This window comes from Neolamprologus brichardi, chromosome 6, assembly GCF_056152115.1.
Source record: "Neolamprologus brichardi isolate AB-2024 chromosome 6, ASM5615211v1, whole genome shotgun sequence".
NCBI classification, from domain to species: Eukaryota; Metazoa; Chordata; class Actinopteri; order Cichliformes; family Cichlidae; genus Neolamprologus; species Neolamprologus brichardi.
Genome location: NC_142109.1, coordinates 20,492,819 through 20,520,177, shown reverse-complemented (window position 1 = coordinate 20,520,177; position 27,359 = coordinate 20,492,819). Strand labels below are relative to the sequence as shown.

At 39.5% G+C, this 27,359-nt stretch overlaps 1 protein-coding gene across 5 annotated transcripts in view; it reads left to right on the top strand.

Moving 5' to 3' along the window:
* The window catches only part of grin2bb (glutamate receptor, ionotropic, N-methyl D-aspartate 2B, genome duplicate b), a 136,019-nt gene that overhangs the window by 98,289 nt on the left and 10,371 nt on the right, over window positions 1–27,359 (top strand). For all 5 annotated transcript variants that reach the window (XM_006787358.3, XM_006787356.3, XM_006787355.3 and 2 more), the window contains 9 exons: window positions 478–592; window positions 786–991; window positions 5,796–5,967; window positions 10,738–10,891; window positions 12,766–12,891; window positions 14,176–14,405; window positions 15,493–15,653; window positions 16,956–17,143; window positions 26,893–27,131. In XM_006787358.3, coding sequence (XP_006787421.2) covers window positions 478–592; window positions 786–991; window positions 5,796–5,967; window positions 10,738–10,891; window positions 12,766–12,891; window positions 14,176–14,405; window positions 15,493–15,653; window positions 16,956–17,143; window positions 26,893–27,131 — 1,591 coding nt within the window. The remainder of the gene's footprint in view (window positions 1–477; window positions 593–785; window positions 992–5,795; window positions 5,968–10,737; window positions 10,892–12,765; window positions 12,892–14,175; window positions 14,406–15,492; window positions 15,654–16,955; window positions 17,144–26,892; window positions 27,132–27,359) is intronic.

Genomic DNA, 27,359 nt, shown 5'->3' with positions numbered 1-27,359 from the left:
TCAATACTCTTTTTTTTTTAAAGATGACTTTGCCTCTATGTAAAGGTGTTACTGCGATGACCTTACAGAGAAATGTCGCCCACTGTTTAGTGCTGTAGCTGCTCACACCATGCAGCAAAGTTTGTAACTAGATTCTGAACAATGTGGAGAATTTTAGCAGCTGAACGCCAAATAATAATGAAAAAAGACTTGAAAAAGAAAAATGTTTGGTATTTGTACACATATAGCCTCCACAGCTTGTGTTATAATATGTCAGTTCAGGTTTCAGATGAATTCCTGATAATCTTTTACATCCACAGCGTGTTTGGTTCGTCTTGCTGTTAGTAATTCTGTTTCAGATCAGCGTTAAAGATGGCAAAGCAGCATTTAAATATTCATTAAACATATATTAAGGAAGTCTAGAATGAAGTTTAAATGCTCCACATTTTGCTTTGTGGTCAACAGACGCGTGTTGATATTGGATTTTTCCATTTTCAGGTACCTTATGAATGTGACATTTGAAGGCCGAAACCTGTCATTTAGCGAAGAAGGCCACCAGATGTTTCCCAAGCTGGTCATCATTCTTCTAGACAAGGACAGACAGTGGGACAGGGTAAACCTCCTTCTCTTCTCTTCTCTTCTCTTCTCTTCTCTTCTCTTCTCTTCTCTTCTCTTCTCTTCTCTTCTCTCTGCCCTTTTCCTCCTCTGATGCTTCTGCGATGTGTCTGTCACTTTTCTGCCACTTGAAGTACTTGTTACAGTGGCGTGCACATTACACACAGCTGTCCTCCCACTCACTCATACAGGTTGGCAAATGGGAGAGAGGCTCCTTGACGATGAGGTACCACGTTTGGCCTCGCTTTGAGCTGTACTCAGGAGCGGAGGAGCGTAAGGACCATCTGTCCATAGTGACTCTGGAGGAGGCGCCGTTTGTAATTGTGGAGGATGTGGACCCGCTCAGCGGGACCTGCATGAGGAACACTGTGCCATGCCGCAAACAGCTCAAACTAAGGTGAGAAATTAAGTTGGAGTGTAAGAATTTAAAGTTTTTCTCTGTTAAACCTTCAGATTTGTGGCACTGCTATTTTTTAATAATAATCAACCTTGGACCAGCTGTGTCTGTACACTGTTAAAAAAAAACGGTAATATTCCAGCAGCTGGGGCGCCAAAATACTACCGTAAAATAAGAGAAAATAACTTCCTCATAAAAATACGGTTATTTCTAGTAATGATAATACAGTTTGTTGCACTAATTTTACATGGGATCTTGCCTTTTCAAGTGATCTTAAACATTAAATTAGGAACATGTTAATGTGATTAAACAATGAAATTATCTATAAATAGGAAAAAAAAAACAAATTAAAAAAACAGTAATATTCCGGCAGCTGGGGCGCCAAAATACTACCGTAAAATAACAGAAAATAACTTTCTCATGAAAATACAGTTATTATCAGTAATGAAAATAGAGTTTGTTGCGCTAATTTTACATGGGATTCTGCCTTTTCCAAGTGTTTTTAGACATTAAATTAGGAACATTTTAATGTGATCAAACAATGAAATTACCTATAACAAGGTCAATGAATGTGGCAATATGAATCATAATACGTAAATGTACAGAAATATACAGTTAACAGTTGTTTTAAATAATAATGGATTGCATGCCCTGGGACAGACTGACAGAGGCTGCCATATCGCACCATCGGCCCCTCTGGCCATCACCAGTAGGTGAAGAGTCTTGACCACGGACACAATACGGAGAGTATCCGAGCTGGGGCTCGACCCGGCAACCTCCTGATCACAAGGCGAATTGGCAACTCTTGAGCCACGATCGCCCTAAATAGCAGTGATAATAATACTTATGTGATGTAACACAAGCTTATAGGAATCATGTTATATACTTTTCCATATCATTACATTTGAATTCAACAGTTCGATCTTTCAATCATGATACATTTGTCAATGTATTTTAACAATCTAAATATGCATATGTACAGACAGATACATTTAATAATCATGAAAATTATGTTTTATTACATTACAGTGATTTTACGTTAATTTACATTTGAAACGCGAAATCACAATCTATTTACATAACTTTAATGATATTCCAGAAGAACAGAACAAAACTGTAAATGCACAGTAAAATTCTTTTATATTAGGATCCTACAGTACAGCCATACCCGCGACCTTGTGGTTGTTAGTTCACATTCATTGGCTGATGCTTAGCGTCATGTTATTATGTGTCCCAACATCCAATGGCATGTCACATTTTTTTCATGGCCACACCCTCACTCCAGGTGCAGAGGCCTATTTCTGTTCAGGAATGTTGTGAATACTTTGAGATTTATATTAATTGCAATTCCTACCTCTACATTTATTTTTTAAAATATATAATTAGCACAGCGTGGCCGTGCAATGTTTTTTTAGTTTTTATTCCTATTAATTATATTTTCACTTGTTACCTCTGAATTATTGAATCAGACCTAGATGACATTAAATTTTCAGCAAAATTATAATTCAAATACTCCTTTAATTATTGATTATTCTCCTAAATTTTCGATCATTTTATATATTTTTCCATAGTATTACATTTGGATTTAACAGATCATTCTCTCACATAACAGACAAATATTTGTCAAATTATGATACATTTCTGAATGGATTTTTACAATCTGAATATGCATATGTACAAAAAAATATATATTTAAAAAACAAGTAAATTGTGTTTTACTATATTCACAGTGATGTTATGTTATTTTACCTTTGACATGTAAAATCACAGTCTACTTATGTAAATTTAATGATATTCTAGAAAGACAGTACAAAACTGTAAAATATACAGTAAGATACTTTGACATTACTGATTTTTGGAACAGTGTAGTTTAATAGAATATTTTGAAGTCTGTGCTAGTTTTATTTTTAAAAAGAAGAAGTGCTACAATCAAACAGACTCCTTACAGCCTTGAATAATTCTGTTTTGCTTGCATTTTCTCTTTTTTGTGTATCTTTGGCTTTCTTATTACAGCGCGCCGCCCCTGCAGCATGTTGTAATGGTTCTCCTGTTTTTGTCTTTACTAAATGTGCCACTTGTTTTACTTCTGCTAACCAGATTACTGACTTGCTTTCTGTTCCTGTTTTTCTGCCTCCCCCCTCCTCTTCACCATGACCCTCTTGCCATCCGGTTGTCCTTAGAGTGTGATAATTAATTGTTCTTCATTGGCCTCCTTTTCTATCAATGGCGTACCTGAAATCTCCTCAGGGTGTGCTACATCTTGGAGCTCATTGTTTATATTGACAGATCTTTCACCGTGTTCTTTCTCCCGTTCCTCTTTTCTCGAGATTTCTCTCTCAGCAACACATATAGCATTTCAGGAGCAGCCATCAATACTTCGAAGGCAATATGCAGGAGTTATTTCTACCCAAAAAATACTGCAAGAGCCAGATTCACAGAGCGCTGCAGAGTCACCTTTGTATGCACAAAAGCACAAATAAACGGGCGCAGTATTGTTGCCAAAACCGAAATAAACATTAATAACCACTTTAGTCCATGTGCAATCATGAAGGTTGTTCATTTGATGTAGCTGAATTCATAAAATTGCGATAAATTGAAGTTGACACACCCTTGTGTGAATACAAAACACTCAAACAAATACATTTGTCCTTAGTCTGGCACTGGAAATATCCAACAAACAGTGCCAGAGCTTCCATTCACAGCTGCTGTGCACCTGTATCTGCTGTAAGCCAAAACAACCCATTGACTGATGACGCACAGGTTGGTTAAATGTTTGCCCCAAAGTGCATTATTCTTAGTCCCTCATGACTGTGTAATTTGGATGACAGCCTCTAAATGTGTTTACGTGCTCTCTTCTCTTGCTCTGAGAAAAGTGAGTATTAGTCGTGACATATTAAACTTTTCCCTGTGGTTTGCAGTGTTAGATGGATGTACTAAACATAGCACAGGCTTCGAATTCAAGTGTAAAAGAATATAAAAGAAAAGCACTAAACTAACATGCACTAACAGTTCAGGCTTCAGACTAGTCAATGTTTTTTTCTACTTTGTGCTGAAGTAAAGTCAGCGCATCATCAAGTTGTCTTCATATGTTAACAGTGTGACCGCAAAGTCAAACTGTGGTCTTTTTAGTAAATTTGTTATTAATAGGGGCATATGTATATCACATTTTTATATATATATGTCTGTGAATATATTATATTTTTGTGTCATTAAGCTGTTGGCAGTAGTTTGCTTTGGATTTTTTGGCTGAAAGGCTTCAGATAGAAAGCTTGAATCGACTTGTTATCTTTATCTGTTATGAATATTAAATTTTTAGTTTCAGTTCAATTAGGAAAAAAAACAACAACAACTACTGAGTCTACATTGTTAGGCTTAGTCAGTCCGCTACCCATGTGTTAGAATTAAAGAAAACCTTCTGTTATGTGCTCAGAAGAAGTAGCAGGATATAAAAACATATATGGACATAACATATGGTAACGTAACATAAAGTTGCACTGTTGAGAGTTATTGCAAGAGGTATGAAAGATTTTCTTTATCTGTCTTTGTGACAGCAGAAAAATTAACATAGAGAGGAGTCCCAGAATAAAAAAGGTGTTAAATGAGAGTAGCACGCCCCCCTTGATGAGCATGTGAACGGTCATAAAGTCACATCTAGTAAGGATTTTTACTGTTGTTACATCTGCTTCTGAGGTTCTTCAGGAATCATTTGATCTAAAAAAGGTGATTAAACAGTGAATTTTTAATTTCTTATAGTTGAATCTAAGCCTCAGTCAATCCTCGAAAAGCCCCTTTGGTACTAATTTCACCTAATGAGTGCCAGAAAATATTTTCCGGCCGGAAAATATACATTTTTCCTACATCCTGCAACTGGCCTAACTGGTGTCTAGGCCTATGTGACTGGGGCCTTAGTTCACTAGGGTGAGTTATAATTTCAAGCAAGAGGTCATCAACTGCTGTCTCCCTCATGGTGGACTAGCTTTTCACGAGTTTCTTACTCTTTTCATATCAGGGTGGAGTGTATAAAGGAAGACAAATTTATTGACTGTATACAAAATCCAAAAAACTAAACAAGGTCTACATAACATGACTACCAAAGAGCATGATAAAGTACAGACTGCACTACGGAGAAAGAAGACAAACAATCTGATGAGACCAAAGAAAAAAAAGACTATTCATGCATCCTGAACTGATTGGGACCAACAAACAAAAGAGGAATGAGACACAGGTGAAAGCAATCATGATAATCAGGAAGCAGGAATTAAAATGTTTCTCTCAGTAAGAAGTCTTCTCAGTTCAGCCCTCCTGAATGAGCATGTGTATGGGCACTATCTTTTGGTTGCGTCCAGGAAGGATTTTTACTGTTGTTACAACTGCTTCTGATTCTTTCATTAATTGTTTGATCTAAAAAAGGTCATAAAATATGGTAAAATTTTAATTTCCCAGAGTTAAATCAAATCCTTGTTTCGAATCACAGCCAGAATACTTTATTAATCACTGAGGAAATTATTGTCCATCCAACAGTGCAAAATCAGAAAAAGCCTGCTAAAAAAAAAAGCACACAAACAACAATTTGCATTGTAAAAGCAAACTTAAAAAGTATGTAAGTAAAAAAAAGATCCACATTAAAAGTGTTTATATCTGAACCTAGTATTTCCAGGTGTGGTAATCAGTGCCAAACCTTGGTGATGTCTTCTTTCTTTTGCATTTGCTGGTTTTATGTACTCAGACCAAACAAAACTTTGATCTCGAGTTCGTGAAACCTTTTATCCTGCTCTCTGATTTGCATTTATTCCTCTTTGTCCAGCAATCAAACAGGTGATTCAGGGATTTACATCAAGCGCTGCTGCAAAGGTTTCTGTATCGACATCCTGAAGAAAATCGCCAAGACGGTCAAGTTTACTTATGACCTCTACCTGGTCACCAACGGCAAACACGGCAAAAAGGTTAATGGGACTTGGAATGGCATGGTTGGAGAGGTGAGAATATTTTCTTTTACTCTTCCAGATTCCATGTTAGTTTTTTTTATCTTTTTAAAATAAATTACTGCCTTAGATACTGTTGCACTGCAGTAGGCAGATGTAGATATAAATGCAGTATATTGTTGTTCAGAAAACTGATCAATGTTGTTCTAAGTTCATCCCAACACTGACAAAAAAGAAAGCATCAGCTTGAAAATACCCTCCGGGACGGTTTGGTCAATTTCATTCAGATCGGCTGGCAAATCAGCTCACTGTGGATTTCATAGCTGGCCGAATGCTGGAGAAATGCACTGGAGACGTCGCCATACAACCATTATTGAACCATTAGAGAGACACAATTATAGTTTATACTCAAAATCTAAGTATTTTTAATTTCTTTCTCTGATTTCCATCATAACGGTTGGACTTACAGTATAACTGCAGTGCTTTATATTTGTATAGCTCATCATTGGTAGCAGTGTGTTGCTGATGGTGGTGCCTACCATCTATTGTATTATTTGCATTCATTCATTCATTCATTTAGTCAACATAAATGAGGTATGACAGAAAAAGGTGCACCATAAATAGACAGATTCTGATGCAGACATTGCTTCCTTGCACAATAGTGGCCGATTGTTTGATTGTGTTATTGCGATTAAGAAAGCAAATGCACATCTTTGTTCATCTTAGTAAGAGATTTGATTGACAACTATTTTGATTATGAAACGGTTGGGATCTGAGAGCCACGTGATGTCCATTCCACGTGCACAGACTCTTAATACTTGATGATTTTTTTCAATGTATATCCCTGTGTAAGTTCGTGTTATTTCATGGCAAACTTGCATGCAGGTTGTTGTCTGTCAGTCCTCAGTCGCACAGGCTAACAACTCCCTGGAAACCTCAGGTCGCTAGGGCAAAAAGTGGAAGTTGCTAACTAAGACCAGGTGAAGAGGTGTGCTGCACCAAAACCTCCTGTGGTCGCTAGCAAATTGCTTCATCTTCTAGTTTACATAGAAGATTCTCCACATTCTCATCCCAAAGCGTAACATTTTATGCTAGGTGACAAATCATCAACATATTACGTTTTCGGGCACCCAACACGTTCCTACATGACGACATCGGAAAACTGAGGACCTGTGAGAACCGTTTGGACTCAATCTACACATGTTTGCTCTTCTCCTTAAAATCGCTTGCGGACACACTATTTAACGTCATTAAAGTGGTGGTTAACGTTAGGAATAAGGTTATGGTTAGGGCTAGGGAGAAGGTTAGGTTTAGGGCTGGAATACAGGGCTGGAACGTCTATTACCGCGGGACCGTCATTCCACTGGATTTCTGCCATAACCCGGCTTGTACCATAAGAACGCGGAAGGTCACCTTTTGCGCTCCTCAGGAACGCTGCAGGACGTGACAAAACATCGGGATGTTACGCCTCGGGAGTGAGAACGGTCTATCTGGAAACACTCTGCGAGTGCTCTTTCAGCGGTAGTGAAATCATAAAAACCTCTTTGCTTCCAGTTTCCTCATGTGACTCTCCGCAAACATTTGCCAGATAATCAGGAAATAAACATTTTTCTTTACAACCTGTGATTGCCAGAGTCACTGACTGGTATCTCGGCCTGTGTTACTGGATCCTTAGTTAGCTCACTGAGATACGTTATTGCAACTAGAGCAAGACATCATAAGCTGAGGTTGCATTGCTTTTCATGAGTTTATTACTTTTTCCTTTCATGGGTGGAGTGAAAAAAAAACATAAAAGTCAACATAACAGGAATCTAAAAGAGTATTGAGATCACAGAAACACACAGCAATCAGAAAAAGAACAAAGACGAAAAATGTCACTAGACGAAAGAAGCAGACAGGAGTAGTTATACACCCAAACAAAAAGTCAAGACTAGTTATACACCCTGAGCTGATTGGGAACAAGAAACAAAAGAAGAATGAGAGACACGTGAGAGCAATCAGGATCATCAGATAACAAAAGTAATACATATATATATGAAGGAAAACTGACCTTAAGGGCAAAACAGGAAATAAAAGACAAAGAAACACACAAGCATAACTAAGCATGGAACAGGCACAGAAAACAGCGAAGGAGCTACAACTTATAAAAATCAAAATCTAAACCAAAACATTGGATTGCAAACCTGAAACTCATCACTAGACTAAACATAAAGGTAGAATAAGGACTCAAAATCACATGAACTATGACTCACACCTGTACAGTGTCACTAAAGCAGAAACCCAAAGATCACTAAGAAACAGTAAGACCAGCACATTTTATATGTGAGTGTTTTGTTCAGTTCATTTTGTTGTAAATAGTGAAATAATTTTTGAAACAGCTCTTCTACAGAAACATCTCTTTGCTAGAAGGCCCTAAAAAGGCAGCCAGGTGACCGTAATTCTTTTCATTTTATAAATATTTATTAGTCACTTATTAGCCAGTGTTGTAACATTTGGTGAGAGCTGATATCCAAAAAGAGTAACAGAATTAAGTGGAAGGCGAGCACTTAACATCTGTTAATTAACAGACATTTTTCTTGACAGATGTTTGACTTGTCACAGTAGGAAAACGACAGGTGTATTAATGATGGCTGCATTACACTGGCACATTACACGTACAGGGTATGAGATTATAGCAATTATGTGATAGGTTTAATGAAAGCTAAGCTGTGTGACATGGATTGAACCTTACCGTTGAGTGAGACATCAAATTTAATGCATTTAGACTGCATCATGATAAAACTGCTGCAATTTCTCCGCTATTTCTTTCCACACTGTGTCATTCCTGGTGTGGTTATGATAACAGCTGGAGGACACATCAGGAAATAACTGCCAGAGCTCGGCTACAGAAAACCTGCTCTGAACATTTTACCTCCATCGGTTTCATAATGCTGCCATTATCGTGATGTTATCTATATTGTTTATTGCTCCTTTTGTGGTTGGGTCATAGATTTATGTATGTTATGTGTAACAGCGCGTTAATATCAGATTGTCACTGTCAAAGTTTTCTCCCAGGCTGTCTTTGGTCTGGGAGTCTGCCTTTGGGACTGTGGACCCAATTTGAATGTATTTATTATGCTTTATGTTTATTTATTCAACATATTTTCATTATTTTCTAATTCTCCCCGGATTTTTAATGATTCGTTTGAAAATATCATTAGAGTACACAGACTTTCAGATTTTAAGCATTTTAAAATCAATTAAGCAATCAAGTGCCTAAAGTATGAAATCAAATACAGATACTGCTACAGTCAGTAAGTGTTATGTTTTAGTTTAATTTTTGGTTATTTTTATAGTGAGTTTTATTTTGCTCTAACTATATAAGACACAGACAGAAATTCCTGTCTGCACACACAAAAAAACAAGCAATGATTCAGTGAACAATGACCAGACTTTCCAAAATTTCCAGTTTTATTATTTTAACTGTCTGCAAGTATCGAGGCCATGTCAAAAATGTAGTTCTTTGAACGGCCTTTGATGCCTATAAATTACCTATAAATAAGAGAGACATTACTTTGCCCGAAATCCTGGTCCAGCAAATGCTGGTGATTTTTGAACGGTGTTAGCATATGGCGCTAACACTGTTCAATCAGTGATTTCTTATAAACCAGAAGTTTGATCATCGTCTATTTGTAATGTTACTAAAACACAGTACGCAAAGAACTGCAACAGTTTGACATCTTCGAGTTAATCATAGATAATAAACTTTTTCCATGTTAATTTAGAAGTTTTGCAATTTTTGACGTTAAAAAGAGGAAAAAAACAAAACAAACCCTTTTAGCTTGGTTTTCGCACACTGCGTCATCTCTCTGTTGGTTTCTCACTGCTTCAGCACTTGTTCCCTATAGCTTGGCCTTGGGTGGGGAGAGGGGTGGGGGAGGCTGTGATCAACGCCACAAAAACTCAAGAGGACGCTATGATGGTCCTAATCAGAGATGGGGAAAGAAAAATGCATGTAGAGAAAGACGGAGTGATTGGGCAAGAGAGGCAGAGAGGGAGAAAGCAGCCTCAAGGAAAGACCCATTTCTTTCCTGCACACATTACACATCCACCACAATGCAGCCTTCACAAATGAACGCAATGTCAGACCTAACTTATCATGACATCGAGCGAATTATTTCATTATTACGATGGGAACATTGATTAGTGAAGATGTGCAGTGTAGTGTAAACTAAGTAAATCTCCAGACCAGTTACCATAGATTGTGGTGTAAATTTGCTGCTGTTATACATTGGCATAAAGGCAGTGCTATGCAAATGTGCAGTGCACCCATGCACAAATTCATTAGTACACATCCTTAAATGCTTAAGCAAGCAGCTAATGATTTAATTTGAATGGGGGAAATAGGACAACAGATGCAGAAAACAGAACAGAACGAGAGAGCAAGAAGAGAGCGGGCCACTATGAAGAAGTGTGACAAACAAAGGGAACAAGCAGCATGCAGGATTCCTGTTCACTCTGGCGTACATACATCCCTTTTTAACAGTCTTTTGTGCTCCTTTTTTATTCATGGCCTGAGGCTCCAGAAACTTTGGACTAAATATACCTGTACACACTTAGAGGGAGGCTGGGCTGGTGGGGAGTTCAGCTCTGACCCAGTGTGGAAATGATCTCCTTTTCCTCCTGATTTCAATCTTTAGGAAAAGCCTTTTGGTCTCTTAGCAAACATGGTGGATAGTTTAAAAATGACAGCACTGATTTACCATCCCCCTTAAAAACCTGGGAATATTCAGCACTGAGCTTCTATGTTCCCCTCCTGTCCGTGTCTGCCTGTCTGTTCCTCAGGTAGTGGATAAGAACGCCCACATGGCGGTGGGTTCGCTCACCATCAATGAGGAGAGGTCAGAGGTCATCGACTTCTCTGTGCCATTCATTGAGACGGGCATCAGTGTCATGGTCTCCCGTAGCAATGGGACCGTCTCCCCGTCGGCCTTTCTAGGTAAGTAAAAACAGACCTGATGGTCCTGGCAGATGTACAGCACAATCAAGAACAATCAGATGTGCGCACACACTCATATCGCATAATAAATGCAGAATCACAGACAGAAACGTCGCTAGGTTTTCAACAAAATGAGTACATTGCTTGTTTGTGGTGAACAACCTGTTCTGGCAGCAATAAAACTAACAAATTTAACAACACAGAGACATAAAAAGCAACAGAGAGCAAGATATCAGTCAAAATCACTTGGAAAAGGTATGGCTGCAGTGATGAGTATTGAAAAAAGTTTCAAGAATCATTTTTATTGTTGGCATTCAATGCAGGTTTACAGAGAAATGATAAATTTATGGCCTTGAAAACAGCAGCTGACAAAAAAATCTCACTACAAGGTCCACGGAGAGGTTATTCTGAAAGTTTAATGGAATAGCAGATGTTCAACATTTTTAGGAATTTTTTTTCTTAATAACTGAAGAAGGAGCTTAAAGTTCTGTCCTTTTTCCTTTGTGCCAGAGAATCTCATTTCATGTTGCACACGGGGGCAGGCGTTTTTCACACATTTATCAGGACACTCTTTCTGTTGTTCTAAAGCTCATTGGGATGTTTTAAAGTGAAAAAGGAGTAGGCAGAAACTACAATCGTCTTGTTTTGTCAGCTAATTTTTCATGATTTGACAAATGCAGTGTGTTTCCAGTGCATGTTTCCATCAAAGTAAAAGGTGCTTTATTGGTTTAGCTAGTTTAATATTTAAAACGCTGGCAGTAAAAATATAATAAGCCTAGTACAAAAACTTTCTTCTTTCATTTCTTAAGTTAAATCTACAAAAAAAAAAAAAAACAGGCATTAAATATTCCCAAAGAGCTATTACTTAAAAACTTCAAAAAATATTTGAGGAAACTGCACAAGTGGAGGACAAAATCCATTATTAAGCAAAGGACACACAAGAACTGGACTGAAAATCAGTGACAATAGGTCTGATGGAGTGGCCCTGTCATGGTTTGGGGATGCATTTCGGCAAAGTGTTGTTGGGGATCTTGTCAAAATTCATTAGAATTATAAACATCCATCAAAGTTTGATCTACCGTGTAACATCATCTGGTGTCTGATGGGCAGATTAATTAAGTAATAATTACGTTTTCAGCATCACAATGATCCCAAAACACTTAAAGAACTATTCCTAAAGAAAGAAATGACAAAAATGCTGCCTAAGAGAGTTGACGTACCAAACATCGACTCAAGCTCATTACAATTGTACAAACTCTTTTTTTCCTTATATACTTACATGTTGTATTTCCATATATGTTTACACACATTTCAATAAAAAAATGTCCCATTTTCTAAGCAAAACATAATGAAATGAGGGGTTGTTAAGACTTTAAACAGTACTATCAATATGCTGATTTGTTATTGTTTAAAAAGTGATATAATGTAAAGAATTAAAGGAAAAGAGTTGGACCTCATGAAAGTGCTTAGAAAAATGAAATTGCAAAAATACTATAGAGCTGAAAATTGGACAAATTTAACTGACTGTGAACTGCTCAGGAAGAGCTGTCTGGTGAACCTTTGGTGGGGATTGTTTTGTCAGCTACAACACTATGGTGTTTGTCACAGACCATAATATACGATACAAACTACAAAGCAATTGGAAAACGTGTTTCTCTTCAGAGGTGCTTGTTAGTGTTCACAGAAACTCAGACAAAATCCATAAATGTGACAAGCACAAAGCACATAGCGTCTGAATACAAATAGGCATGTTGATACCCGAGGGGTGGTGGTGGGGAGGGGGGGTTATATTATAATTTACTTTCATTTGCTTTAATAAACTTCCTTTCTCTGTCTTCTCACAACCTCCCTCTCTGTTTCCCTCTCTCCTTCAGAGCCCTTCAGTGCCGACGTCTGGGTGATGATGTTTGTGATGCTGCTGATCGTGTCGGCAGTGGCTGTGTTTGTGTTTGAGTACTTTAGCCCGGTGGGTTACAATCGCTGTCTGGCAGACGGGCGAGGTGAGAGGACACACACGTCCATTAACACACAAACCCAGACCCACTCGATTCCTGCTGCTAAAAGGTAACACTGAGGTACATTTTTAGGCAATCTGATGTGCTCTAATGCAATCTTAGCCAGCAGGCTTTGTTAACTTGAATGCAGCATTCAAACTGAGCCCTCCAGGCGCTAAATTACTTTGACAATCCCGTCTGAATGAGTTCAACTGGAGCTCTGGGACTTCCTACTTGATGTCTTGAGTGCTTATCTGCATCTATAGTCACTTAAGCTCTTTCACTAATGAAAAGGATCATTGGCAAGAACCAGATAGCTGATCTTAAGTATTCTTAGCATCGCTGCGCAAAAACAAAGACTCCTCTGTTCTTGCATTACAAAATTGTTTCTGTTCTCAAATATTACAGCAGCATTACACCGCCACATCTACGGTTGTAAAACTGCTGAATACAGTTAACAAGATCTGGTACCTTACACTGAAAATGTATGTCAGGTTTAATAATGTCTGACAGTATCAAACAACACTACCCTGTTGAATCAAATGCAGTCTCAGCACTCCATTCATATCAACTTGCCTATCAAAATCAATGGCCCAGATTCATTCTGGGTTTCCTTTTTTTTCCTCTAGCTTTTATATGCTCGCTCTGTTTGACTCTGAGGATTGTATTAAGTTGCCACAATAGCAACCTCTCAAGATAAAATCAGAGGAGTGTTATATTGCTGCTCACAGCCTTTTTTTTTTTTCGTTCAAGGACCGAAGGGAATAAAATAGTTTGGAGTAATGTTTCCTACAGTGCTGTTTTCTGAATGTCTTATGGGTTGTGTCACTTAATCGCTGGGTTGTGTAAGGCTGTTGTCCTGTACTGCTGCTGCAGCTGTAGCATATGTAATTGCAGCCTGCTGTGCGCCCATCTCCCCCCCACCTACCTTCATCCCTCTCCTCATTTCTGTGGTAGGTAGTGTATCCTTCCTGCCACCTTGTCATACTCCCGTAGAGGTAGGTGGAGCAGAGTTAGTAGTGTGTAACAGTGGGTTGTCATTGCCATGTCTGGAAGAACAGATGTTGACTGTACAGCATATCCTGCGATCACTGAGAAACTAAAGGATGGGGCTAAATCTATGCCGTGTTGCTCCCATCCATCAAATGAGTCCTTCAATGAGTAAACGCAGATAAAGCAAGGTAATACCTGTGATCTGTAAAACTGATCCCTTTTTCTTCTCCCATTTTTCTTTGCATCCTCCCCCTCCTCCTCCTCCTCCCCCTCCTCTCCTGTCATTCTGTCTCCCAGAGCCCGGCGGCCCCTCCTTCACCATCGGTAAGGCCATCTGGCTGCTTTGGGGTCTGGTTTTCAACAACTCTGTCCCTGTGCAGAATCCCAAAGGCACCACGAGTAAGATCATGGTGTCAGTGTGGGCCTTCTTTGCTGTCATCTTCCTGGCATCCTACACTGCCAACCTGGCTGCCTTCATGATCCAGGAGGAGTACGTTGACCAGGTGTCAGGCCTGTCAGACAAAAAGGTGTGAATTTAAGGCAATGTGATAGTTCGTGGGGTGAAGGAGCACATGGGTGTGAACACATGTGAGAGTGGGCTACTTAATTTGGAGTGCAACTAGTGTCTATTATATTTTATTAATTTACTTTTTAAATTTAGATTGAATATTCAATTCAATTCAGTTTTATTTATATAGCAGCGAATCACAACAACAGCCACCTAAAGGTGCTTTATTTTGTAAGTTAAGCAGCCTGTATTACTGCAGACAGCAACCCGCTTTGAGCAAGCACACAGTGGGAAGGAAAAACTCACTTTTAACTGCAAGAAACCTTCGACAAAACTAGGCTCAGGGAGGAACAGCCATCTGCTGTGACCGGTAGGGGGTGAGGGGAGGAAGATGAGACAAAAAAACCCCAAAATATTATGGATGAGTGTTTTGATTCAGTGCTTTGAACTTATTTGATCTCTCTGCTAACTTGCTACTGTAGCTAGTTTTGATGCAGGTGCAACATGTGGTTTTCAGAATGGGGCTGTTAGCTTATTGTAACTTTAATGTAGTTTAATGTAATAGCTCAGTCACAGAGTAAAAATAGATAGAACCTCCTTACAACAAATAAACAAAAATGCTTGCCTGGTGGTTGCATTTAAATTTTTATTTTTCCTCTGTCCAGAGGTCAAGGGTGTTACACTCTCAACATCTTTCCACACTTGATTGCAAAACGATTGCACAGGTTGCTTCTCATAAGGGGACACAACCCTGTATGGATGGATGGATGAGACTGATGTGCATTTTGAATTTGCCATTTAATCTAGAAAAATTAAAAAATTAATGATTTCATCAAGTAATTAAATAAGAAATAAAACTAAGAAACTAAAACTGCTGCTTTGATTTTTTTCAGCAATTTTATGCTTCTAACATAAATTGCAGATCTTTATTCTGAACTTGATCTGATGTGTCATACATATTTGTCTAAACATGTCCAAGGATTCTTCACATCTCTAAACAGTTAGTTGATTTTAAGCTTGCTAAAGTCCTGCTTAACAGTGCATTAAAAGGCAGCTCACTGCTCTTTTCTCTGTGTGTTTTCTTTTCCCGAAACCCCCCACCGCAGTTCCAGAAGCCTAACGAATTCTCGCCGCCGTTCCGGTTCGGCACGGTGCCCAATGGGAGCACAGAACGCAACATCCGCAACAACTACCGGGACATGCATGCCTACATGACGAGCTTCCACCAGAAGAATGTAGACGAAGCCCTGTACAGTTTGAAGACTGGGTGAGGAGCAGAGAGATAGCGGGCCTGATGTGGGACGCTAGGAGGGAGTTGAAAAGATTTCAGGAGGGAGAAGAGAGACTGTGTTATGGAGCCGTGAGGTCCTGTACTGATGCAATACACAGAAAAGATGATGAAGGAAAAAGGAGAGGGAGACAGAGGAAAAGAGAGCATTCTGGGTAATGTGGGTGGGCAGCATATCTGCCTTCCACTGGCACCCAGAATAGCAGCGTAGCATGCGTTTGCTCTGAAAGCTAGGTAACATCTTTACTTCCTCTTCACTCTTTCTCTCTCCGTGTCTTCAAATGCTTTCACCCACCACGGCTGAAGAAAACAGAACAGGGACGAACCTGTGATGAAGGGCACAGAGGTCCTGGAGCCCTGAGGGGCCCTTGGTGGAGATTTGTCACCAATCTGAAGACCGTCATGTCATTGTATCTGTTAACCCAGGGTTAATATGGATAGAACACAATGCAGAGGTTTTACAGGAAACATGGCAGTTCACCACCCCAGACCCTGAAACACTTTGGTCACATGGTCAGTTTAGTTACTGCGCTTGAAGATTCGTTCTCAACACTGGACACAAAAGTGATATATTTTACTTCTTCACATCTGAATGGAATTGGTCATTTAAACAGCGAGGTTTATATTTGAACTCTATGACCGGTGTTTAGGTGTTATCTATCACATGATGACACCTAAGCAATTTCCATGACAAGAGAGCAACCTAAAATAGATTCCTTTCCTCGTTACAGAAGAGTTAATGGCCTAAATGTCTCCTACCTGGTTTACTGTACTAATTTATATTTTATTTGTATTTTAACTGAATTGCCTCTGTGCTAGTACTGCCTTAAAAAGATCACACAGTCTTGCCTTGTAGCACTTTATATGAGAGAAACTCAATTTTCTTGTAAATTTTCTCAGTGTTTTGCAATTTCTTATTAACTGTTACCTGAAAAAAGAGAATTAATACCAATTAAATCACAAACAAGCATAGCTTGGAGTTTGCAGTCAGTGCAGTGGATACCAGGTCAGGTCAACATGCAAAAATGTGCACAGACAAACATATCATTAAAAATGACTTACACCTGCCTTTTTTCTTTACTGCCTAATCACACCGTACTTTACAGGAAACCTCTCAGACCATTCAATGACACAGATGATTGTGATTCAGTGTCTTAAAATCTCCATTTGACATAATGAATCAGAGAATGAGAGAGTGATTTGAACATTGTCACTATTTGTGGTGAAGGTGGCTTCACAGCTTTGACTTCCAGCTCATTTTTCTTCTGTCATCCTTCACAGCAAATTGGATGCCTTCATCTATGACGCTGCAGTGCTAAACTACATGGCTGGCAGAGATGAGGGGTGTAAGCTGGTCACCATCGGGAGCGGCAAAGTGTTTGCCTCCACCGGATACGGCATCGCCATCCAGAAAGACTCAGGGTGGAAACGGGCCGTGGATCTGGCTATTCTGATGCTATTTGGAGATGGTAAGGACTGAGATGATGCAATACAGGAAATTAATAAATATTCTAGTGTCTCATATCTCATATAACAATTATACAAGTTATGCAAGTCATTACAGTCTTAAAAGATTAGATAATTGTCATGTAAATTTAGTTTTTTAAAGATAATGATGTGTTTTTAGTGTCATAACTGCAGTGACTATTGCCTACTGCAGAGAGGTCTTGGGCAAGTAATGTTGTGATAGTGATATTACAGGCAAATTAAATAGACCATTACTTTTAAGAAACTTCTGCTGCAGCCTTAATTTGTACAATAATCATTCAGGTTGAAAATAACAAAGTGAAGTCATGCTCTCATCGGGGTAGTAAAACTGGAGTCATGGAAGGAGCAGTGACTCAGAAGGTGGCCGGTGCTAGCTACGGTGACAACCCAAGAGCCTGCTGATGAAACCCAGCAGTCAGCGAGGCTGTCGAGCTGCAGGATGAGGCCTCCTGAGCCAGGTTGGCTCAGCGCAGGCCTTAATCAACAGCGCGGTGCCAGCAGGCCTGAAAGGCTGCAGCTGCTGTGGCTGTAGAAATGAAAGTTTCAACGGGGGATGGTTTGGTTATTTGGTAGCTCGGGAGGTGTCTTTGCAAAAGCCCGCTTTGGCAAAAAAATTAAATATTGACCTTAACTGAACATTGCTAGGAGTAACGCTGGACAAAGGTGGTCTTGAAATGCTGAACCCTGTAAATGTTGTTCGATTGTTGTGATCGTCTTATGTCTCCACATTGATTTCAGGAACAGGGCCTACGGAACAGCAGAGTGATTAGGTGGAAAAACCAAATTCAGCTCGAACACCTTAAATATATTTGATTTGTTCAGGCTCGGTCTGGAGCACATCAGTAAGGATGGTCCTATACATATATCAGTGACATGATTTGAATGTTTGTCTGCAGCAGTAATGTATCGAAGGGGGTTTGATACGGCCATTAAAAATTCTATATTTTGATTTTGACTCTGTTTTGAGTCAAAATAAAAGTATAGTAACTTTGCTTAAGTCAAAGTTTTCTTTTTACCTTTGTAATATTGAACACCCATAGATCATCCACTGTCTGAAATAAGCAGTTTTAGCACCTCTTCTCACTTTAAGCCTCCTTTACTATGATCGACTGCCCCTCGTGAACACAAGGTATGGACAGCAGGTGGGTGTGTTCAACTCAGGTGGGTAGGGTTACCAGGTAGGTATCGTCTGGTGGGTATAGCCATCTTAAACAGAAGGCTCAGAAAAATAGGAATAGGGATGTCTACTGTCATTCACAAAAATCCAAAATTAGAAAAAAACTGGCCATATTTTATCACACAGACACACATATATGTATAAATACATATGTGTGTGTGTGTGTGTGTGTGTGTGTGTGTGTGTGTGTGTGTGTGTGTGTGTGTGTCAGAAAAGAATAATAGGTCCACTTGAAAGTGAAGTCCTTCCCATTTTTTGACTGATGTACAGTTTAATAGATACAGACATATAAAAACTTTAAAACTCAGTCTACAATGAAAAGTACATACATTTTTTAAAACCTTCACCACCTCCACTGGGTGATACGTGATATGTGCAGGGAGTTCTGGGGCAGGCAGCACTGAGTGCTTATAACCAGCACATTTATCTTTCTTTAAATTGGTGCTGCAGCTTCATCATATATTATGGTGGCACCATTACATCAATATGGTGTTATTTCAATATAAAGGAGGCAGAGTCCTGAATACAGGACTCAAAGGAGAGGAACTAGAAAATAATGGTGTTGACACCGACTGTGAAATGTGATACTGTATGCATCACAGAGCAATGCTCTCCGTTTGCCGGTTCTGTTTTGTTTTAAGCTCCAGCTCCGTGTGTTTTGGGTGGTGACTGAAAAAAAGCAGCAGGATGTTTGATGTCATTCTAAAAGAGTGATGATGATGAGAGCACTGATCCACGAGAGGCTTAGTATTGAGCTGCCACCCTCTACATGATCAGAGTATTGGGCTAGCAAACAAGGTTTGGGTACACAGTGATGGTGCAAACTTTGCAACTCCTTTTGGACGAGGGTTGGCTACAAACTGCTGGCAGAGGTTCATGCAGTGAGATAGGTGACAAATGAAACTATAGTGAACCTAGAATGAATGCAGCTCATCTGTATCACAGTCCTGTGAAAAACCAAGTACACTCCATTATTCAAAGCTTGTAGAACCCCATTTAGCAGCAATAACTTGAATTTTTTTTGTATGATTTTGTCAGGGATTTTGGCCCAGTATTCTTTACACATTGCTTCAATTTATTGATTTTTGCACTCGTTTTTTTATGCAAAGCTCTTTTAAGGTCACAACCTTTGATGTGTGGATTTTGACTGGGCCATTGCAACAGCTTAGTTGTTTTGTTTTTCAGCTATTCTGTTATAGACAGTGTTGGGGAGTAACGGAATACATGTACCGCCGTTACGTATTTAAAATACAAAATATGAGTAACTGTATTCCGTTACAGTTACCGTTTAAAAAGGTGGTATTTAGAATACAGTTACTTTGTTGAAATAAATGGATTACACGGCGGTACTTTCCTGATTCATATTGTCACGGGTCAGGACTGTTTGGGTTTTGTTTGACAGCTACGTTCTGTTGTTCCAGGCGGCAGCGTTACGGTTGCCATGGTTACAGGGTGACGCTCTCTCTCTGCGTGTTTCCTGGGTGAGAGAGCGACTTTTTGTTGTTGTTGTGCTAAGCTAATAGGCAGAATGCTACAGGTATAGCTCTAAAGAATGTAGCATCATAGGCAGTGTAGTCCGTGCTGCAGGGAGAATGGACTGCCATACCCGTTATGTGTCTGTGAGCGAGGGAGGGAGAGAAAGGAAAAGTACGAGCTGTCATCGAGCAGAAACGGGAGCTGGAAGCATGTAAATATAATAATAACCACTGCAGCCAAGAAGAGTGCCTGACGAGCCCAGTTGTAAGTAAGCTATTAAGACTCGACTGTACACCGTGTTCATGTTTTCCTCCGAAACAATAAGTTCGGTTGGAGCAGCCTTTCAACGCCTCTCTCTGTCTCTGGCTAACAAAGTTGACCCAGACAACAAAGTAAAGCTATTTTTCGGCTATGAGCCCGACACGGAACCCACCGTATTATCCAGAGGTCCCTTTACTACGGTTCGGAGCCGCGGACCATCAGTAACAGTAATAAATCACAGCAATAGTACATTCACGTAGTTGTAAACAGCATGATAATATATTAAGTAATCCAAAGTATTCAGAATACGTTACTCTCATCGAGTAACGTAACGGAATACATTACAGAATACATTTTGGGGCATGTATTTTGTAATCTGTAATGGAATACATTTTAAAAGTAACCTTCCCAACAGTGGTTATAGATTTGTTGGTCTGCTTGGGATCATTGTTCTGTTGCATGAACCAAGCTTTAGGGAGTTCATGGCTGACTGAATGACTGCAATGGGCCAAGGTCCTGTGGCTCAAATCATCACCCCGCCACCACCGTGCTTGACAGTTAGCATGAGGTGTTTGCGCTGATATGCTGTTTCGAGTTGTGGTGGTTTTCTCCAAACATAGACTGTGCATTCTGGCCAAAAATCACCTTGGTCTTGTCTTTCCAAAGAACATTATTCCAGACGTCTTGTGATTTGTTCAGGTAAACTTTGCAAACTTAAGTTGTTTTGCCATGTTCATTTTTTTGAGAAAAGCAACCTATCCAAACAAGCCATACTGGTTTGAGCTTTTTCTAATTGTACTGTCATAACACGCTAACTAAGGCCTGTGGAGTCTGATTTGTATCTACAGAGTTTTTTGCAGTTTCTCTGAGAATTGCACTGTCTGACTTTGGGGTGAATTGGAGGTGCTGGGATGTCCACTCCTCAGAAGATTGTGGTGTTGTATTAACATACACCTTAATGCTCCAGACCGGAAAACTGAAAACTTTTCTGCTTTTGTAGAAGTGTATACACTAGATGTCAATCATTTACTCAAGCCTGTAGCATCTGGCTGCTACTTAACCTCTGAATTCCTGAGGAAGCAGTAAGGGTATACTTAGTTTTTCCTAGGACTGCACTGAAACCTGGGAAAGCTCTTTTTTTCATGTGACTGTACATACTGTAAATCACCAATTATCACCAACTTGTCAGTGGTGGTAGTTTCTCCACCCATGAAACGTGCAACTGCTGAATGCAGACTGTGTTATTTGTATAAATTAGTCCAGTCAGAAATGTTAACAAGGGAAAAGTTCAAGGGGTACTCAAGGGGGAACTAAAGCACCTCAGGAAAATAGTTTGATGTCCTTAGCATATTCCCTCCTGTAGCTGTGAACGGGAAATGCAGTCTCATTAATTAGTTTAAATGAAATGACTGACCCGGGAGGTTAAAAAGCAGTGCTTTTAGCTAATGGCAACTCTGATATTTTTTTAATTTATATTTATTCAAAGCTGAACTTGAACAACAGTTGTTCTCTGTGTTTAGATTCACACACGGAAGGCTTTACATATGAAAGGAAGGATCATGTGAAACACACACAGTGATTTACTGTAAATGAAAGCAAAAAGTAGCAGAGGTTGTCACACTGAGCTAAAAAAAAGAAATCAGTTTCTTGATTTTCTCTTTTGTTTCTACGAGGGGTCCAGGCTACCCCCACCCCACCCAAAGATGGTAGGATTTATAAGTAGGATTTATCACAGGGCTGTTGTATTAACCTACATAAGTGAGCTATTGAACTGGAGAGTTGATGGTATATCTATTTGCATAGACAGGAAGAGTCTGTCTGATATTTGTGTGAAACAGAAAATAGAGTCTGACCTTTAAAGTTATATATCCAATACTGTTCAAAAGTCTCGAGCCATCCTGCGTTTCTTTATATTTTGTTTCCAAACTTTCTGGTAATTTTTTAAAAGAGGTCTCGAGGCTTTCAGGAGGACTTTTAAAGTGTTTCTTTGGATATCGACTGCTTTTTCACTCGTTTTCAGTCCAGTTCTTGTAACTGATTATTTTCAGGGATTTTTTTCTTCTTTTTCTCAACTGCTCAGCCAGTGCAGTAAAATCGAACCTGAATAGAAAAACACTCAGTGTTGACGCTATCAGTCATGGATTGGTCTGCCCAGAGCCTTGACGGCAACACTGTTGAAGCAGTTTAGGATCATTTTGACTGAGAAGAGAACAAAAGGCAGCCAACATCCAAAGAAGAGCTTTGAATGTCTTTCAAGAAGCCTTCAAAAACATTTACTCAAGACTACTTAAAGAAACTACCAGAAAGCTTGTTCACAGAAGTTCACGATGTGTTGAAGAATAAAGGTGGTCATACCAAAAATTTACTTTTAAGTTTGTACAACTGTACAAATTCTGTTTTACTTATTATCTTTTCATCTGTGATGGCATGTTTCAGTAAACTTATTCCTCATTTTCCAAGCAAAATTTTAAAAAATGAGGGGTGGCTCAAGACTTTTGTACAGTACCCTACTGTACTAAAAAAAATAATAGTGAAACTACCCACCTTGGTCTTGGTACTACCGTTACATTTTGTACCTCAGGAAAAGTTAGATATAAAAGACACAACTGTTCCTGATGTGAATCTTTGCCTTCAGAGAATTCACCTTCTCCACTTCGACTGATAGCATGTCCTCCACACTGCTCACCTCACTACCTGCCAGATCCTATACTCTACAGCACGCTGACACACACTCACACATACACAGACGTGGCCTTCCAGGTGCTATCACTTTCCATTGTGTCGTGCGAGATGGATAAAGAGCTCAGTACGGAGAGAACATTCACCTTGGATCAGATCGTTCGGAGTCAGATTGATCCAGACGTCGACACACACTGTTGGGAACTTCCCGAGTGGCGTACATTAAAGTGCTGGCTTGTGAAAGGATGTGATTGTGACATGTAGCTGTGTGGATGCTTGAGTGTTGTGACACGTCTCCACGAATTTATCCAAATGGAAGTAAAATCTTGCCGTGTACACGAGGCCAGCACATCAAGCATTACCTCTCATTACCTCTTGCAGATTGTTTGGCTGTCAACACACATACAGGTTAAGAGATCAGACTCATCGATGTTTGCTCATTTCTGTTGCTTCCCGTTTGAGTCAAGTTGTATGCAGAGAGGAAGGGGTCAGTAGCGGCTTTGCAACAGGAAATAGTGGAACTGCATACAGAACAGCCAGGAATGATGCAGGATCAGGAGGAACAGGTAAAGGTGGAGGAGAGGGGTGGGGTGGGAACAATGAAAAATAAGAATAAGCAGAGTAATAGGAGAAGAAGTTTAATCATAGATATTTCTTTCACATGATAAATTCTGCTCATTAATCTAATTTATCATCAATTTGGTTCACATTCTACAAAAAAAGTGCAAGCTATGCAGATTAAATAGCAGTAAGTATTCAGTTTGGAGAGCTGTTGCAAACTGTTTTGATGAATCAATGAATTCCCATTTGTGCTTTGTAGACACAAGTCAGTCTAAAAAGTAGGTTATTCTATCAAATATTTCTCAGGCAATCTCCCACCACTTTGATCATTTCAATTTCCTTTTTGAGGCCATTTATTTCCCAAATCTTTCTGCCCTAATGTGACGTGATGCTCATTCCGTTGTTTCAGCTCTGTTGGCAAAAGTAGTTCTTTAATCACCAAAAAAATCACCTTGTAATGGTTTGCATTTCCCCAAGTTGAAAGGTTATACTCCTTGTTCTAGTCCATCCAATGACTATCTGTGTGTTACTCATCAGCGTGAAAAAACTGTCAGCCCCCCACTTTAATACTACCACATAACACTGTGCTCCGTATCCCTCACTGAGGCTCATTTTGGTCTTAATGTACCAACCTACTGTTTGTCCCAGCAAGTCTAATACTTTGGTTTTATCAATGGAGTCTCAAACACATGCACAGCTTTGCCGTCTTCATTGGCACTGTGTCTCTTACTCTCACCTCGACATATGGACATAGATGACATGCATATTTTGTTTTTTTAACATGCAGGGTTAATATTTTATCCTAAGCAACAATCTTTCCCTAAACCAAAGTAGTTTTTCGTCAATACACCCAAACAAAAATTAAATGAACACAAAAGTTAAAAAATGTAACTAAAAACAGAATGCATCGATTTGCAAATATTCTAAACCCATGTTTTATTCACAGTAAAATGCAGAAAACATGAAATTTTGAAAGTGAGACATTTTAATATTTCATAAAACAAATATTAGCTCATTTTGAATTTGGCAGTAACACCTTTCATAAAAGTTGGGTAACAAAAGGCTGTAAAATTAAGTGGTACTAAAAAGAAACAGCTGGAGGAACATTTTGTAACTAATTAGGTGAACTTTCAACAAGTCAGTAAAATGATTGGACCATCGAGCGGCAGATGGCCGCCCATCCCTGAGCTTCATTCTTCTGGAGGTTTCTTCCTGTTAAAAGGCATATTTCCTTTCTACTGTCACGCAAGTGATTACACATGAGCTACATGTGATTGGTAGGGTTTTCTCTGTATTATTGTAGGGTCTTTACCTTACAGCATAAAGTTGTATTGTTGTGATTTGGTGCCATATTAATAAAACTGAATTGAACTGAACTATAAAGAGAGCATGTTTGACAGGCAGAGTTTCTCAGAGGCAAAGGTGGACAGAGATTCCCGAATCTGCAAACAAAACTGTGTCTGCAAGATGTGGAACTTCTTCCTAATTATAGAATATTGTTCCGCAATGTAAAATTGCAAAACTGAAGTTCTAATCATGTATATTACATAGTATCAGCAAAACATCCAGAGAATCTTGAGAAATCTCTGTGTGCAAGGGACAAGTCCATAAATCAATACTGTTTGTGATCTTTGGGCCCTTGGGCAGGACTGCATGATTCTGTCATAGAAATCACTGCACAGACTCAGAAACACTTCCAGAAATCAGTGTCTGTGAGATGACTGCATCATCTAAAAATGTATGTTAAAGGTCTATCTTGCAAAAACGTAGTTATATGAAAATGATCCAGAAACACTGCTGTCTTCTTTTGACCTAAGCTCTTTGAAAATATAATAAGACGAAGTGGAAAAGGTGAATTTTGAATTTAAAATTCTTTTCGTAAAACATGGATCCTGCATTCTCCAGACCAAAGAGAAGAGGCTCCATCTGGCTTGTAATCAGAGCTCAGTTCAAAAGCCTGAATCTGGTGTTAGAGCATTCTCATTCCCAACGTGTAACATACCGACGATTTGTAACAGCCCGAGGCATTGCATAGTAACGCAAAAGGTACCCTTCCACATCCCGGATTCTCAATTGAATCTAACAGATTACCGCTTGTGGCGTTAACACATCTCTGTTTCCGGAGCAGAGGCTCCAGCCCTCCATTTCAGGCCTAACTATAACCTTAATCCTTAACCAAAACCTTAACCCTATCAGATCGTGTTTTCCAAAGTGATTCCAAACAGCTCCGAACGCATAACATACTGACGATTTGTCACATAGTGTTGGGATGGTATGTGTTGGGATGGGAACATGTTCGTTAGAGTCTAATGTATTGGAAAGGCACCATTGATGCTGAAAGGTATATACAGGTTTAAGAGCAACATTATTATGCAGATAATAATGGACTCAACTTGTGATGTTGCTGCCATCAAAGTCAAAATGACCTTATTTTGTTCTTATATTTTCTTTGTTTAAACATTTGATATGTTTTCTATAGTGCAAAACACAAAACTCCTAAACGATCTACAATGTAATCTGCGTGTGTTGAAAATACCAGCAATAATTTAAAAAAATGTGCATATGATACAAGTGTAAATAATCCAAAACCACTGAGCACTGGTTTGAACAAAGTCACTGTGCTCTGCTGCTTCGTGATATTTTCTATGTAAACTCAGCAGTGGGTACATGATGTTTGTTCATACTTGTTTATCCATGTCTTTTTATTTATTTCGTTTTTACTATTTGCCTCATTAGGAAGAATAGTGGAGTCAAAAAGTTCTTATTGGACTTTGTTGGTGTTAATTTGTTGGTATTGTTCACTGACAAACACTGCAATAAATGCACAGCAATCGTAATTGTGTAGGGAAAATGATATTGTGTCAACCACTTCTCCCTCCACCGCTCCAACCTCCTGATGCAGACTCTATTGTTCTATAAAACAGAGCCATTATCTCGATGTATTTAATCATCAGGACACTAGTGTTGAAGGACTTGTGTGTACTTCTGTGACACCCATCAAATCTGGTAGAAAAACAGAATTTGACCCCTCGGGATACAAACACAGTGAACACGACCACACCTATGTGTGCAAACATTCACACACGCAATAGTTTTATGTAAGCAGCGGGAAAATACATTATACACACCATAAGCTCATACACAGATCAAACAAATCTCTCTGGACGTGTCCTCCCCCTTTAGTAATCTCCCCAGGGATGCGGAACTGGCGGCGACACAGTTTTTAGACGGAAACCCTTCTCACATGACGATGCACACTTCCTCTCCTAGGACTGCTAAGTCCCAGCAGGCAGTTGTATTTTTGGTCCCCCCCACCAACACAACAAAGGGGTTAGCCTTGCATAAGCAGTCCTTAATGAGGAAGCTTGTCTGGGGGGCATTCAGTCAGAATAATAGAACGTGACATTTGTTGCATGTACATGAGACCTGAGCTGTTTTTGGCAACAATGGCCCATCTAAAAAAACCAAACAAGTGCCGTCTCGTTTTGTACACATATTTATACATTTAGACACCTACAAACCCATCTGCATGTCACACTTGACCAGCGCTTTTGACCGGTGCGTATGTGTCTCCAGGTGAGATGGAGGAGTTGGAGGCCCTCTGGCTGACGGGCATCTGCCACAATGAGAAGAACGAGGTGATGAGCAGTCAGCTGGACGTGGACAACATGGCAGGGGTCTTCTACATGCTCGGGGCTGCCATGGTTCTGTCATTCATCACCTTCATCTGTGAACATTTGTTCTACTGGCAGCTGCGCTTCTGCTTCATGGGCGTGTGCTCTGGAAAGCCCGGATTCACCTTTTCCATTAGCAGAGTGAGTGTCCTCGTGCTGTATTTTAGGTCTGACCTCTGTCCTTCTGACAGAAAGATCACAGGAGTGGCTGTTTTAAAACCACTGGCTGTGGTTGAGGGGGATAGAGTCAGTCAGGGAGATGCGATGACTCACCTGAGCTACCTGCGGCTTCTTTTCTTTTCTTTTTTTCTTTTTTTTTTTAGCTCAGGCTGTTGTTAACAACAAAAACAAATTCTAGTGATATAAAAA